This window comes from Panthera uncia, chromosome B4 (genome assembly GCF_023721935.1).
Source record: "Panthera uncia isolate 11264 chromosome B4, Puncia_PCG_1.0, whole genome shotgun sequence".
Taxonomy (NCBI): domain Eukaryota; kingdom Metazoa; phylum Chordata; class Mammalia; order Carnivora; family Felidae; genus Panthera; species Panthera uncia.
Genome location: NC_064809.1, coordinates 9,832,889 through 9,849,569, shown reverse-complemented (window position 1 = coordinate 9,849,569; position 16,681 = coordinate 9,832,889). Strand labels below are relative to the sequence as shown.

Below are 16,681 nucleotides of genomic sequence, written 5' to 3'. Positions count from 1 at the left end.
AACATGACCTGTAAAATGGGTATAACCCGCCCCCCAGCAGATCTATCGCTAAGGTTAGAGACAGGTAAATAAAGTGCGTTGGTACACAGTAGGTATTCCATTAATGACTCACGTTTTCATCATTTGAGGGAAAGGGAGAAAACAGTAATTACGACGCCTTCCGGAAGTGGTCACGCTGCCCCCTATGATAGTTTCTTCATCTATAAAACGAGGTCTGTCCAGATGGTCTCTAAAGCCCCTTTCAACTTGAGCGGTGAAAGCCCCTAGACCCTCCCCCCCCCCTTTCAGTTTAACTGGACACTGACATTTTTCCAGCTATCTTAACTCGGGAGGACCTAATGAACAAAAATGGTGAATTCACCAAACTGATGAGTTTCCACTCAGGATAACTTTTCTCATTTCCAACAAGGTTACTTACTGAATGTGGGTGGATGGGGGGAATAAGATTTCATTTTAATTTGTTTCTTGATGTCTTATTCTAACATCACAAATCGAGTAATTTTAAAGCTGCATTTATAGATTTTTTCCACCTGCAATTTCTCTTTTCTAAGACGTGATTTCTTAGATTCTTCTGTTTAAAAATTCAAAAGCATCTAAAACCCCTAAACGCATATGTGATCATTGAAAAGGTTAAACAAAGGAAAACCCTCATCCCCACACCCATCCCAAACCGACTGCCCAAGCTTAAAATAGAATTTTTGAAATCAGTTCCTACTCTACCTTCATTATGCTTTGTTGCAATCGATATTCTACAGTAGCATAAAGACAACAAAACGTCAGTAGTTAAGATTATTTAAAAGGTCTATTTCCATTTACAGTTTCGATACTGAAGGCTTAAAACGCCAAGACTTTGAAGCATATGTCCCAACAATTCAGAGCCACTGCAGAGCCTTAAATGATCTGGGCTCTTTAAACACTGGATGGCTCGTGGGGCCATCAAGCGTAATAATTCATCTCAAAAGCTATTTGTTCATCTGCCTTGAGGACTCAAACATATTACATCTTGCAAACTTATGTAATATATTCTTGTGGGAGAATGCCATTGAAAATATGTCCTACTGCTTTAGAAAATCAACACCAGAAAAGCCCCTATGCTTTATTTAGGTCCCTTTTAGGAACAGGCCAATATTTAGCCGCCTGCAATTTAGTCCAAATGGCAATATACCATATGTGACAACCAGTCCCGAAAACAATAAATCTGTACAGCTATCTTCTCAACCGCATGCATATGGCAATAAGACACAGTGCTAGGTGGGCTTCAAGCATTTTCAGCTTGTCACACGCCCTCCCACACACCTCTGTTCCCCAAAGACAGTCTCCGATGTGAGTTAATTACAAACTATTTTGGAAAACATGCTACAGTACTCTTAGGGCTAAGAGGATATAATAGTTATCTTGGAAACAAATTATTTACAAATCCTCTATTTTTATTTTTTTTTAAAAGTTCAATTAAGCAAGAGTTGGCAAGCGCTGAAAACAATGGGGGTCTGATACCAAAGGATATCATTGGGAAACAACTAGCATCTGGAAGAGAAGTGGGGGTAGTAAGTTATACCAGGGTTTGCATAGGAGACTCCATGGCTGAGATACAAAGGCTCTATTCAGAGCAAACAGTTTGAAAAAGCCACATTCATCCACCAAATGAAAAAGACGAATTAAACTTTCATAATTCATAATTTAACTGACAAGAGACAGCATCTTTCGGAGACCATTAACACATTAAATTCACAGAGCATTCATTAGATGGAGATCTTCTGGTCACCTAAGTAGCAGGTGACTGAAAACTCAATCATGATCAAGCCACTTCCTCCTCCGGAGAGCAGAAACCACAAAACTTTCAATAGCAGATGCACAAACAAGTATTATATATCCACGCACACGTATATTTTAAGGGGGACAGGACAGAGATCTTGTAAAACAAGTATCACGGGAATGTTACTAATCAAGATTAATTTCCCAGAGAAAATTGCCAAAAGGAAATTCAATATTTTAATTTACGTTATCTGATTGTCTTAGTTGGGACAATGAACCTGATCGTGTGTACAAGCAAGTTAACATTCTTCATATCGACTGGAAGGACAATTCGCACTTAACAGATTCTATCAGCCAGCCACCCCCCACTTTTGTTTTTTTAATCCTAGGGGCTCAAATAATTGGCCACCGTGGAACTTCTCAAAAATCTCTTCACTCATAACATTTAACATGCTAGCAAATGAATCTAGCACCGTAGGGGAAAGCGAGCTGCCAGAGAAATGGATCAAAAAGCTGTGAATGGTCTAAAAACTGCAAAGGGTACATAAGGTGCCAGAAAGAATATGGATGTGAAGTCGTAGAGCGGGTAGAATAGGAAACATTTTGTATGTACTCTCAGCAAGGATAACCGTCGTTTTTTCACTAGATTACTTGTAGCCTAGATTCACTGGCAGAATTCTTGCCCGATAAGAGACAATTTTGTACATTCCAAGTCTAAAATGGACACAGACCTTTCAGACCCGCTTCTGGCAATCCTTTTAGGTTTCTTTTTCGTAACACGCCTGAAATACAAGTGGATGCTATTGACTCGATAGCGCCCGAGCTGATAGAAGAAACTTTCCTATCGAGACTAACGAGCCAGAGAAAAATTAGATATACTTTCCTTTGCTCAGAAATCCCAGCTCCGTACTTCTCCCAAAAAACTCTCCACCCTAGTTTGGCGACGTGTAAAACAACCAGAACCACATTAATTATTAAATTATAGACTGCACATCAGACGAACCACCATGATTACGTAAAAATTACCTCTAATTTCTGCAATAGAGTACACCGGGCTATTTTAACGCTTTATAATTACCCCCCCTCTCCCCCCTCCCCCCGTTTTTTTTTTTTTTCCTCTTCTCTCCTCTCCTTCCACTTCTCCCACCGCCGGCGAAGAGTCTTCGCAAATGTAAGTCAGAGGAGCGGGTAATATGGTAAGAAGGGATCTTTAAATGGGCCACGAGAGCTCCACCAGACCCGCATTTCAAATGACACGAGCGTGCACGCGCGCACCCCGCCCCGGGACGCCGCGCCCCGCCGACCGGACCCCACGCCCGGACCCCCGGACTCCGCGTCGGGCTCGCCGGTCCCCACCTGGTCCCCCGCTCGCCGGCCGCCGCCTGAAACCCACGCCCCGACCCCGGTCCGGGTCCCGGTCCCCGCCCCGACCCCGCTCCCCGCACCGCCCGGCGCGGCACGTCCGGACACTCGCCCCGCTCCCCGCGTCCAGCGCCGGCTCACAAGCCCGGGGGAGGCGGCCGAGCCGCAGCCGCCGGCCGCTCTCGCCCTCCTCGGGGGCTCCGGGAGCGAGACCTGGCGGCAGCCGCCCGGCCGGGGGCGCGGGGAGAGCGGCCGCGCGTGCCCCCCGGGGCTGCACTCACATTCTGTCGGGAACTAGCAGGCGGCCCTCGACCATCATGTCCGGGAGGAAATCCAGCTTGAAGGCAGAAGTCATGTTCTCGGCGCGCGCTCTGCGCTCGGGCGGCGGGGGGCGGCTGTGCGCGCGTCCGAGCGGCCGCGGGCGGCGCGAGATGGGCAGGGACAGGTGCGCGCGGCCTCCCGGCGGCCGCCCGAGCCGGCACTTGTCACATTCTCTCCCCTCCCGCTCTCCGCCAATCCCCTCCGAAATCCAGCGCCCCGGCGACGGTCTGCGGAGCGCCAGGTGCGGCGAGCGGAGGCGGAGCTCCGCGCCCGCCGCGCCGCCGCTTAACCCCTGCGGGCCCGCCCGCCCGGCCCCCGGAGGGAGGGACCCGCCCGAGGCCCGCGGCTGGGGAAGCTGAGCTCACCAGCTTTTAAAAATAGCCAGACTTTCCTGGGGTCCCCAGCCTCCAGCAAGGCAAACTAGTTCACCACGCAGCCTCGGTCCAGTTCCGCTCAGTTCCCCCATTTGCACGGCGCCTGGCACGAGGCCCGAATAACCGCTGTGGTAGATCAGTGCCACTGTGTCGCCAAAGCCTAGTTCCCATGACGGTCCAAACCCAAGTCCCCAGCCGAAGCCGGGAGAAAGGGCACCCTCAGGAGTGCTTGCTGAAACGCACCTCGGTGCGATCTGCTAGCCAGTGTATGAACTCCCAACAATAACTGATCTAGCATTCGTGGGTTGGCCAAAGTAACTATCAGATAAACGGCCCAAGTGACATTTAGGGACTTATCTCAACGCTTTAAGGACAAAGAGGGCTCAATCTGCACACAATTACATTTCCTTTGTATCATCTTGGAAAAACGCACAAGTTCGGATAAGGGACTGAAAAATGTGAATCACAGTAATCACGTTTTCTTTTAAAAAGGAAACACATTTGTCCTTTTCTAGTATTTAAGGATGAAAAACCAACGGACTTTATTGAAAGACTGTGAGAGCTGTAATGTAACGGCCATGAGGCCTAAACATCCATTTAAGATGTGTGACTTGACTAATAGGAATGGTGAAAAATGGCGAAAATCTCAAAGGAATAAAGCAGGGAGTTGAATTTTCCCTAGCGATTTGCAACAATTCTTGAAAGGTAAGTATACGGTGACGTTCTAATTCGCTGTTGTCATTGTTTTGTTTGGTTATTTACATGAAAGCAAACTTTTCACAAGGTCACAGGATGCAAGGATGTAAAACTTCTCATATTTCATGTGCTAAAGCAACATCATAAACTGCATACCAGAATTACAGTTTGCCTCTTATGGTAATCGCTCTCATTTTGTAAGGACATAGCACACGCCTGGGGATACAGTCACGGTAGCCAGAGGGTTAAACAACTAAGTCACGTGTAGTTAAATACACCAGGTATAAGCCTGATGTATCAGGCACCATTATTCAGAGAAACGATCTTTTCTCACAACTTCTTGTGCGATCATGAGACCTGACCATCTTTTGAGATTATGAATGAAAACAAATATTTATATACCAATTTTAAATCCACCTATCAATTTTAAATCCAGGCTTGATGGATGGCTTGAGTAATATGAAGTAACAGGCCCGGAGTATTCAATTAAGTCCATACATACTTAATGGACTTGATTTCCTCCTTCAGCTGAACAGTATATCTGGCTTTGACCAAGGCACTTCTAATTCCAAGACAGATGCAGGGCTAGGACTAACCTTCATTTTAAAATATTGCCTTTCTGAGGAATGAGGTCTAAGTTCACAAGGAATTGAAAAACAGAAATTGAAAAACAGATGCAATGAAATGAGTTCTTAGACCCAAAATGCCCAAACTTTTCCTGATAGTATCGAGTGCAGCTTACTCCCTCTCCTCGCTACTATTGGCTGCCTTTGAAATGATAAGAATTTTGTTGGTCTTTCAATAACCTTAATAAAGTAATTAACTGGATAAATGAGACCAACCTGGTCAGTTCTTGGTTTTCGTACATTATTTATATAAATCCCAAATGTATATAATGAGCCGACTGTATAACAAACTCATTTTAAGAATGAGCATAGCCGGCCTCCAGAACAGAAGCAAAACACAGCCGCGTTCATCAAAAAGAAAAATATTTTCCAATCAGCTGTGGAATAAAGCTCCATACGTATCTCCATTCTATAAGGTAGAAGACGCTTCATTAACATGTACACTTCTGAAATATTTATTTTCTCTTTAATTGCATGTGAATTGGTTGGGAGAAGCTGTAGGGAAGCCCTCTTACTGACTTAAGCCTTCTCAGCAGTTTGTTAAATTCTAGTCTCAAATCCCTTGAGGCAATAGTGGATTCAAAGCAGCTTTTAATCACACTATAAGGAGGGTGAAGTAGTATGTAAGTAGGTCATAGAGAAAGAATTACAAGTGCATAGGTTATTGCCTTATTTAACAACTACGGTGTATGTACCAGAGTTTTCAAAGCACATTTGCTTCTGCCATTTAAAGTTAGAAGCAAAACCAGGGTCAAGTATAAAAAGAAAACCCACTCTTACATGGGATACCGTGATGATGTGAACCAAGGAACGCTTATGGAGTATAGCTGAGTTTAAATCGTTTGGCTGCCAAATACATAAATAATACAGTGATTGCACAGGCACTTGATGCAGGTGCCAAAGAGAAACAAAATACACACATACACCCTCCACAGGGTGTTGTTTCCATGATCATAGCACATACACAATAGTCCTTTTAAAAAATACAAATTTCAAAAGCTCTTGAGTCTAGAAACGAAAACAAAACAAAAACACCCAACCAAATACCACCTGATGAAAAGCGTAAATTTCCCGTTTCACTGCTTTGGCAGAAGGAAAAAACAAAATCTAAAAACAACTCAATGGGGCCCCTTTTTTAATTTTCATGCAGTAATGAGCCATCAGGTATCATGTTTTGGCAGTTGGTGTTATTTGGCAGACAGCTCCGCTGGGCCGCTGTTCACTCGGGTTCAATGGAGCTATTTTATAGCCAAGGATCTTATCAACAGCAGTGAAAAGGGATGAGGCCATCAGCGGGCCCCTCTCGTGGACATGACCTGGTTGGTGACACCACTGTGTGCTGACATCACTGGGGACGGGTCTGTTGGGAACAATGAAGATTCCTCATAGTTTTAGCTTCATTGTAGAAAAACCTTAAGCTCTTTCCTAGGCCCATCCCCCTACCTTCTCTAATTGTCTATTTTTTTTTTTTTTAATCAACTTGCTATTCATTTCCCAAACAAAAGGCAATTCAAGAATTGGAAGCACTTCAAGGGAAAGTTTCTGAATGACCTCATTTTATATGAGGCCTTCCAAGGCAATCGGGTGCTCTGTGCTGTTTCAGCAAGCTGCTTCCCCCCACCCCCATGCCTCCTCTCAAACTGAGTTTTCTCCAATGGTCATTGTTTGCGCACTGAATTATCACTGGCATTAAAAAAAAAAAAATCTCAATAGAAAAAGCATGCTAATAAATGCATTTGTACATAGAGTACACACTGCAGGGAAAAATACTATCCCAGTCACCCCACTCAATCAACAAACCAGAATACAGTCCCTTGATCGTAAAGCTTTCAACATTTTTGCAGAAAGTTTATACCGTAAGTTAGAGACTGGTGCTTGCTATATGGTGATTCGTGTTTATAAGCAATTTTCCCCCTACAGATAACCTTGTATATTTCATGATAAATTTCCATTTTTTAATTGTTCCTATACACAATGTCCTACATTGCAATCTGTTTAAAAGCAGAACACTATCAGCTATGTTATCATAGATATCATATCATCTTCACAAAAGCGTCTCCCCCTCCCCCCCGCCCCCCCACTTCTGGCTCATCATTACAAACTGGAATCCAAAACATCTTTGCCCTATCACATTTTCGAATTCAAATTTTATTAACATAGCTGTTTCGGTTAAAAAAAAAAAAAAGCCTAATGTGCTCAGGGCCATTTGGAGCAAGACATACAGGTCCTATAAGGGGATTTCCTATCGTTTCTAGCCAATAAATTTGATATCCACATGAATGTTATCTACCTGAGAGAATATCTGACTTTGTGGCCATGTGTTTGTTCTTGGCTTTCTCCAGTTTCATTAGTAACTTGCAAAAATAAACAATGGTGTTTTTTTATGTGCTTCAAAACACCCAAACAGATCCTTAAGCGATACACTGAAATACATCTTTTCTTCATCCCATAAAGGCATCCCTTAAAAAGACTTTTATCGCCAATTATAAATTTAAAATGATCACTTTAATATTCACACACGCCCCCCTCCCATTTTCCATTGAAAGCTTCTGGAATGGTGACTTTGTCATATCCCTAAAATGACTTAAGTAAAATTAAATGCCAATAAAGATGAAGTAGTTATTAGAGTCTTATTTTACATTTTTACGGGAATTTTAAGTAGTCACTCTCCCTTGAGAACAGCTGCTACTGGCTTTTTGCAATCTTGTGTTTTTCTGAATCTGTTTTTAATAGAGCAAAAATACATAATGGTGAATTTATCTTCCTTCTGAAGAGGCCCTCAAAATGAAGACGGTTCTTTGTATACATACCTTCGTGCTCCGAAATGAGATGCCCCTCTAGAGTTTCCAGAAGCTTCCATTCCAAGGGGATGAAATGCTAACACTGTGGGTCTGTCAGACCCAGAGCCCAACCAGCTCATCACTTCTCTCTCTAATTTGCCTTTCCCCTTGCCTTTCTCCATGATACCGCTGCTGCCTTCTTTTTGTTCCCCCCTCTTAGCTTTCTCTCTCAGATGGAAGCTAAACAATGCCAGAAGCTTCCCTCTACAGCTGCGTGTCTGAGGAGGCAGGTGACTACCCAAGTAAAGAGAGTTGTGGTTGGTTGCTTATCTGTGAGAGAAATCAAGTTTGCCTTGCCCTGACCAAAGCTGGTTTCTGAACTAGGAACAGCTGTCTCTGGAGTGAGCCATGAGATTCCTTTCCAGACATTACCATTGGGTGGGAGGGGGAGGATGCAAGACTGTGTCCCATGAAGTGAGTACATAGGAGATGAGCATGGGGAAGAACGGAGAAATCGGAGGCAGAGGAAAAAGGTCTAGCGTGGTGATTCGCACACGAAGGCACTCGGTTAAAACCTCTGAAGGAATGTTCCAGTGGCCTCTTGAAGATCCTGAGATGTGTCAGGCTACACGCGGTACCCTTATCTGGTACCAGTCTGGCAGCAGGGACAAAATTTATACCTATCAGAATGAGGCGTTTAATTCCCTGGCAATCTGCCCTCCGACACCCCCCCCCCCAACCCCCACAAAAGGTTTTCCCCAATTGGCCACAAGTTCTCATCTTACTGTCACGTGTTGTTCAATTAAAAAAGAGAAACTTCTGCTTGACAAAACTCAACAGCTGAGTAGCAACAGCTGGGTGGGTCCAGGAGTGGGGCGGACATGAGGTCCAGAGAGAGAGAGAAGCAACAGGTGGGGGTGAAGGAAAAGAAATGGGAGTTTCAAGCCTTGGGGTGGGGCTGTCTGAGACAGATCCTGGCAACCATCAAAACTTCAACTCAATTCGAGAGGCAATCTCAGAAGGCATGACAGCCCCATTTGCCCGAATGTTAACTCTCTCTCTCTCTCTTTTTTTTTTCTGAACAAATACCTCTTGAGGAAGAGTGAAGATTAAGAGCAAAAGCTTGGGTTTCTGTAAAGCAAAACACATGAATCCACTTTACCCACAATGATGACGGATGCCTTCAAAGAGCTTTGGTTACCAGGATCAGAAGCCACCTGATACGGGGCGTGCAGATCAGATTCTTGAAGGCAAATGCTACTTTCAAACTGAATGAAAAAGATTAGAAGATTTAAGAGCCCAACCTGTTTGATTGTGCATTTGATTCTGTCAATGACACCAGGGAACGTGTCATTTAATTTACTGATTCATCAGCTAGACCTTTGTCATATGCGTGGCCATCATTTCCTCATAGGGATGAAGGGCTGAAAACTCAAACTCTACCATGATCTTCCCATAAGAAGTGCAATGTGTTAACCTAATTGTTCCTACAGCAATTATATAACAAAGCTATTAAAATGACATGTAGGTTGAAAATACATTAAGGTTTTGAGTACAGGAAATTTATTTTTTCCCTATAATATGGTTCAAATCTCTAGCTATTTTTAGCTTATGATAGACGGTTTTGAAAATCCCCAATGACTTTTTATTGAAATTTGCTTTCGATGCTAATTCCCCTGAAGTCCATTAGGGCCAAAAAAAAAAAAAAAAATGTTTTTCTTCCCCTTATAAGAACTACCCAAAATCTTCGTGGAAAAGTGGCATAGCTATCTACCCACACTAAGTGGCATGTGTTCTATCTTATCTCCACTGCTGGATGTCAACTTTGACGGTACCCATAGCTCCGTCTCAATACTCTCTGGAGGCTACTAGCTATATTTGCCCTATTTCATAGGAATATGGCAAGGTCAGGGAGCAGGAGAGGTGGGAAAGACATTGGGTCCGAGGAAGAAAGGAGAGGAAGCTTAGGATTTTGTTTTGCTTCGTTTTAATAACAAAGATAACTCCAGGGTGTTATCTCCAGGGTGTCTAAGGACACCTGCTCTCTCCTCCTCAGTCACCTGCCCTTCCAGCCAGTTCAACTACCCTTCCTCTGCGTCGCACCACTGGTTCATTTCTCCCTGCTGTTCTCTCTCCTTTCATGACCCTCTTGAGTTTCTAGAAGGCTGAGACTACGTCTCATGTCGAGCACAATATATATTTGTGCCTTGACCGGTTATGATTACAATAGGACATCTTTTGGCCCCTCTTGTAGATAAAAAGTTACATTTCAATTTCATAACGCTTTAAAATTCTCTTTTCCCTGCCAATGTCTATTCCCATTGTACAGCTTAAAGCCTTAGAAAAGTGAGGCATGGGATGCTTTAGTTCAAAGACCTCATGAACTAAAAGGCAGATGAGTGAGGATATGAGGGAAGTTGTTAGAAGCCAGAAGCAAACACCACTGAGATTTTTCCTTTCTTGTTCGTTATTTTTCTGTTGTTACTGTACAACTTCCTCAGTAGTGAAACCATGGAGCATGTACAAACCAAAGGCCATGGCGGAAACGCAGCACCAGAGGAAGACATGACTTTCAAGTGTCAGACATTCAATAGTTATACTCTCCACTTGTCAGGGAAGGAGTCTGGTTGAGTCCTGAGTTTGAACCCTCCGCTGTGAGCTGTGTGTCTGTAGGCCTCTTCCTTTACCTCGGTCTGCCTCAGTTTTCCATCTTTAAAATGGTAATAACACAACTACCACTAAATGTCAGATGTCTGTGAGGATTAAATGATATCAAATAAAAGAAACCACCTAGCGTAGTCCCAGGTATGGGTTGCTAGTAAATTTTGGCTTTATTCCCCACTTCCAGTCATAATCCGCCCACCATCTTTGTTTAAACCTGGAACTGACAGGTGGAAAGGAAAAGAGAGGGCCGGTACTAATCCTATTGTTCTTGTAGCATCCAAGTGTCACAGACACTTCTAAGGCCAGCAGCCCAGGTCAGAGGCAAGGGGAAGGCTATAGCTCACGGAAAGCAGGCACTAGACATCCTGGGGCTTGGGGTAAGGTCTCCATCCCTTTTCTTCAGGTCAGTTTCCAAAGAGAAGGTCCAAATGAATCCTAATCACTACCGTCAGGAACTTAGGCCTCTCACCATCAACTCCGGGATGTTTCATGTTCAGAGCTGCTTCCTAAATCATCTCTGAATGAACAGGTAAGCCATTTTACAGAGCCCAAGAGAGAGCTGGGGTTCCAGACCAAGATGTGCAAGAAGCAAGACATTTACAGACCAGGACCTCGCAGGGCCTGCAGCCCTGGCGTGGCCGGGACGAACCGCTTTCCAGGAAGGTGAGTGGCACCCGATCCGTCTCTACTGTTCCAGTCAGTTCGCACACGGGCCAGAGGCCAGCAGTACCATCCATAAGCTCAACACAGGCTTTGTACCCTTTTTTACCGCTTGCAGCTGCAACCTTTCTCAAGCCAGGGATGAAAAAAGCCACGATGTTGTAGGTGTATCATTGTTATAACTTTAAACCCCAAGCTCTCCTTGACCAAGACAGCAAAGTTTGTAGAACTGAACGATTGTTCATTCAGAATTGAAAATTCAAGTTTTTCTTTTTCTCTGAGGGCATGCTGGCATGCTGGCAAGTTCTGCTTTCTAAACCCCAGTGATTCGTCACGATCCTAAGCAGCCAATCATGGGTGGGTCAACTTGGAATGGAACTGAAGGTGGTGGCTCGAGCTGCCCTGGTAATCGGTGTCACTCTGGGCTGGTGTCATCTTCTCCCCACAGACACCATTTCCCGTTAACCATGATGGGCTTGACATACAAGGGAATGTGCTGACATGAGTCACGGCCCGAAAGAAAAGCTGCAGAGACGATACCTGTGCACGATAATCCCTAATGACATTGCATGAAACATTCGGAGTGTGGGGACAAAGGGTATCTCATCCCAAATCAAGGTGAAAGAGCATATTTCTGAGTTGAGTGGAGGTTCACACACACACACACACACAGCCTTATGGATCTGTCTAGCTTCCACGTCATTCCCATCTCTGTAGATGGCTGCCACGTGACTGGAAAGGCGCTTCAGCTCCAGCTTTAGTTCTTAATGGGCAACCACATTAAAGCCTCACATATGCCTTCCTTCCTCTGACACCTTCTTCCCAATGTCAATTAACTAAAATGCCATGAATTTCAATCCTTTCCAAAACACTGCCTTGTCTTTCCTACAGAACGAGTCACCGTGAACCAAAAAAACCAAAAAACAAAAAATGAAAAACAGACAAACAAACACCTTCCAAAGCCCATAACCATTAGACAAAGCAATAGTTTTATGAAAGGGGAAGCCTGCCCCTCTCAACACCGTCTGCCAGGAATTACCAGTATGTAGAAATAAATTCAGTGAATGCTGCTAAAGATGAACCAAGGCACCATTGCAACTGATTGGACTGTATTTGCTCCTGCTGGAAGAAGTGCAGATAAACGCAGTGGAGCTGGGCGGGGGTGGGGGGGGGGGGCGCTGGGGTGGCTCAGTGGGTTAAACATCCGACTCTTGGTTTCGGCTCAGGTCATGATCTCGAGGTTTGTGAGATCAAGCCCTGCGTTGGGTTCTGTACGGACCCAGCTTGGGATTCTCTCTCTCTGCCCCTCCCCTGCTCACGTGAGCCCTGTCTCTCTCTCAAAATAAATAATAATAAATAAACATTTTAAAAATGCAACAGAGCTGGGGAGATGCCATTGAGCAAACTCCGCTCTGTCAATGACTTCACAGACATCTCTACAAGAAATGAAGTTGGATATGTCTCATTCCCCCACTACCGTCGTTCTACCAGTTCATGATATGGTTTTCACCTGTAAATTCTGACCCCTTACCTTCAGAGCCACCATTCCCACATAACCCTACTCCCTCTGCATTTTACCTGCTTTTCATCAACCTGGGTGTTTCCGGGGCTGTGCACAATGAACTTTCCATCAGCCACATTTTCACCTAATTAACCACCCTGATGACAATAATTAGTATTGAGTCGCTCTTGGAATGACTTCCTAGGTATTCAAGCACAATCTGCACTTGCTATAAAGTTCTACATATAAATATTAATCAAATGCCCTCCTTTGTTTTTCAGCCCCAAAGGGATATTTTGCAATCATACACACTCCTATTTTTAAAAAAAAAAAAAAAACACAGTGAGGTGTCGTTTTAACAAATAAAAAAGAGAATTAATACATTGAGGTTACAGATCTCAGTCTGTGGTCTGCTGAACACATCCATGCGAGTATTCCCAGGGCTCATGTGTGAAGGGAGTCTGGGTAGAATCTATTGAAAGAAGCCATTTTCCCAGTTTGAGTCTTTTGCTCTTCCTTTTCCTGCAAGTCTCAGCTTAGAATTAAAATTTACTTTGACGTGTGTTTAGGTCACTATGGAGGGGGCTCATCACACACGGAGGCTAATGGAAGGATACAGATTACATATCTTCTTACTGCTGGGGAATTAGATGCAGGCAAGTTTGTCAACTTCAGGCAAGCTCACACCGTCCCCAGCAGGCTAAAGGAAAAGACACCCATGTGCTGAATACTGGAATGAGGGTCTCTGAATTCTAAAAGCTGATGATGGGTCAAACCACAGGAGAAACAAAGTAAGAAAGGATTTCCCTTGTTCTTGTACCTAATTATGAACACCCAGGAATTAAAGTGAATGGATGACAGGTAAATAATTATAATATAGTCAAAAATTCAACATGGAGGTTTCCAAGTTATTTCTTTATTTCAGTGTGCCACTGACAAGCAGCTAGGGAGCACATAGGACTACTTTTCTCCCAAACCACAAAAAAATTGCTTTGCAGCCTTTGTTTGGAATAAAAATTTCCCATGAAAGCAGAATCTAGGTGTGATGGTAACAGTGGGCTTCAGATATAAAGCTTCGCCAATTACCTTTTATGAGCTCATCCTAAAAGCAATTATTGGCGTGCCCGATGGAATGAGCAGTTCAGATCCCATTGGAAGTAAGAGAACATAATAAGTATGCATTTAAAATCCACTCTATTCACAATGGATAACTTTCAAAATATTATTATACTATACAGACCCTTTTGGGGTCCACCCAGGCTCTAAATATACTGTCAACAGAAAATTTATACTTGAGAAGGCAATTTATTTAGCCTGAAACATTAATCTTACTAGTTTTGAAGTAGATATTTCATGACATTTCAACTTAAGTTAAAAAAAATTAAAACGCATGTCCAAACTCTAAAAAACAGTTACCGTTCCATACTGTGTTTTTATAAGGAATGCATTTTCTTCCTTATTTACTGAGTGTCGTTAATTTGAACCACAATACAACCTAAAAGGAAAATTTGTAACTAAATATTTTTTTTTAATTTGCCCTTTAAAGTGATTTCCCTTCTTTCTGTGTTTAAAAATTAGGTCCTTAATCTTCCTTCGTAAATTTACTAATATTTTTCAATGTATTGCTCTGGCATGAACAAGTAATTAAACAAAACACTAACGTATTAGATAAGATATATTCTATGTAGAAACCAACATTAGTATGATGATTTTCAATGTAAATCAATGGCCACTGAATATTCTAGGACCAGTTCTCTTACATTACGCGTGAGAATAAAAATGGTTTCAATATTTGAGAAGTTTGAAACAGATTTTCCCGTTTTCTCTTTTTGAACTCTGTTTTCACCTTAGAAACCAATGCTTATGTTATAAAATGAAAGATTTTTGAAGACATGAGAAATGTTTGCCCTGCATAAAAATGCATCTTATGAGCACATAACCATATGTCAAAAATCAGTAGATTCCACAGAGATCTTTAACTTAACAACTTAAATAGGCTATGTAACAATAGTTTATAGGTTTGGTTAATGACCAAAATTCTAAGGGCAAAAGTTCTCACGTGTCCTTGAATTTCTAAACTCTTTATCTACCTGGATGTCAAAAGAGGAGGTAGAAGCTAGAAATGATAATTTCCTTAAACATTAGAAATATTCCCCTTAACTTCTTTTTTATGCTATGTTCCGTGAGTCCACCAAATAGACAAATTTAAAATCCCCCAGCATTAAACACTGTAGAGGCATGTCTGATAACAAGGTATTTGCCAGAATGATAATGGTATTACAAGCAGTCTCAATCAATACATTTCTTTCTGTAGTTAACAGAGAGGTAAGCAATAAATCTCTAACTTAATCCAACCAACATAGCTGCAAAATGCAAAAAGCTTTATGAATGGTAGATATTAATTTTTTTAAAAGCACAAAACCACAAACAAGCAGTTCTAAAAGCTCTTCATTCTGTAGAGTCTATACAAACAAGATTAAAGCAGATAAAAAGGGTGTTGAGAAAGAAAAAAAAAAAAAAAAAAAAGCCCCAGACATGCATTAAGCTAGTTTGACAGCTCCATTGTTCAACCGGTCCCATTGTCAGACCCAAAGATGTATTCAGTGCTACAATGTCTGCTAGCAAATAAACAAAAGACTACATTTTTCAAAGCAGGATGCCAATTCTATCATAATTCTTTCTCTGCTTCCCCAAAGGTCAGTGGTGGCTCCTCTCGGTATGTGATCGAACCCTAACACAGATGCAAGAAACAAATATTTGCTTTCAATACATAGGGACCCAGGACGCCATGCATGAACAGAGGTCTTTAAGCAGGTACACATTTTGGCAAACAGGATAAAGTGATCCAAACCTGGTAACACAGAAGGACTATTTAGGTAGGCTAAGTCCAGATTAGAGCGGTATTTGGAACGCAAGTCTAATATGGAGTCTCCTTAGCTCCTTTTTCGGTGATTATTCCATGCAGAGTGCATGATAATGAAAGAGGCTTAGACATTGCAAAGGAAAAGACAAACCAAGAGCCAGATTCAGAGCCTTTAAAATTATCCACTGGCCACTCACAAATAGCAGGGAACAAATACACGGTACGCTTTCAAAAGGCAACGGGTGCAAATATAACTCGCACAGGGCAATCCTTTTCCTTTCTCTTGCTGGCTCCCTTTCTCCCAGTCCTTGGTCTCGATTTCGTTTCTCTCTCTCTCTCTCTCTCTCTCTCTCTCTCTCTCGATTCTTTTTTCCCTAAGATAAGGAAGCTACTTGATGCCGAGCATGATTATTGTCTCAGCCAGCTCTAGAAACTAGAAAAGCACACATTAAAAACAAAGGACACAACAACATACCTTAAAAGCAGCTCTTCATTTCTCATAGTAACAGCGGATTTGGGACAGCGCATGCTTTCTACACTGATACACTGATAGTCTCAACAAAGCCAGTTCAGAAGTGCGCTCAAACATCAATGCCACAGTAGCTGTTCACTAATGCGCTCCCTCTCTCTCTCTCCCTCTCTCTCTCCCTCTCTCTCTTTCCCCACTCTCTTCTCTAGTCAAATTCTGAATGGTGGAGCAAAGGGGCTCCTGCAGATTCACTAAGTAGAAATAATCCTCTCTGACAAGTTATGTTGTCTAGGCATATTTTTACATTAATACACTGTGCTGCCTATAGGGGTCTTGCGTGCATTCACTCAAGCCTGCCTGGTGTTAATTCTCCTAATTACCATCTTAAAAAATTGGAAAGAAAAATAAGTGACTTGTTTACCTTTTTTTTAGACATATAATAGCAAAGCCAGTGTCACATTTTCTTTTTTCTATCCACTATCAGCACACATTGCAGACGACCACCAGAGGATTTGGATAGGTCAGTGTGTGCTAAAAAGCATTTTTTGCTTCTCTTTTCTGGGACACTGAACTCACAGTTGGATGCATCTATTCCTCTCCTCTTGTCCTCAGG

General features: G+C 42.8%; 1 protein-coding gene across 9 annotated transcripts in view; it reads right to left on the bottom strand.

Moving 5' to 3' along the window:
- The window catches only part of CELF2 (CUGBP Elav-like family member 2), a 530,134-nt gene that overhangs the window by 308,883 nt on the left and 204,570 nt on the right, over positions 1-16,681 (bottom strand). The window contains exon 1 of one of the 9 annotated variants that reach the window (XM_049626811.1): positions 3,396-3,719. The exons of 6 other annotated variants lie outside the window; for them this stretch is intronic. In XM_049626811.1, the coding sequence (XP_049482768.1) occupies positions 3,396-3,469 (74 nt within the window). In that variant the 5' untranslated portion in view covers positions 3,470-3,719. Of the gene's footprint in view, positions 1-3,395; positions 3,720-16,681 lie in introns of those variants that run through there. 2 more of the 9 variants (XM_049626813.1, XM_049626814.1) reach the window with 2 other exon arrangements.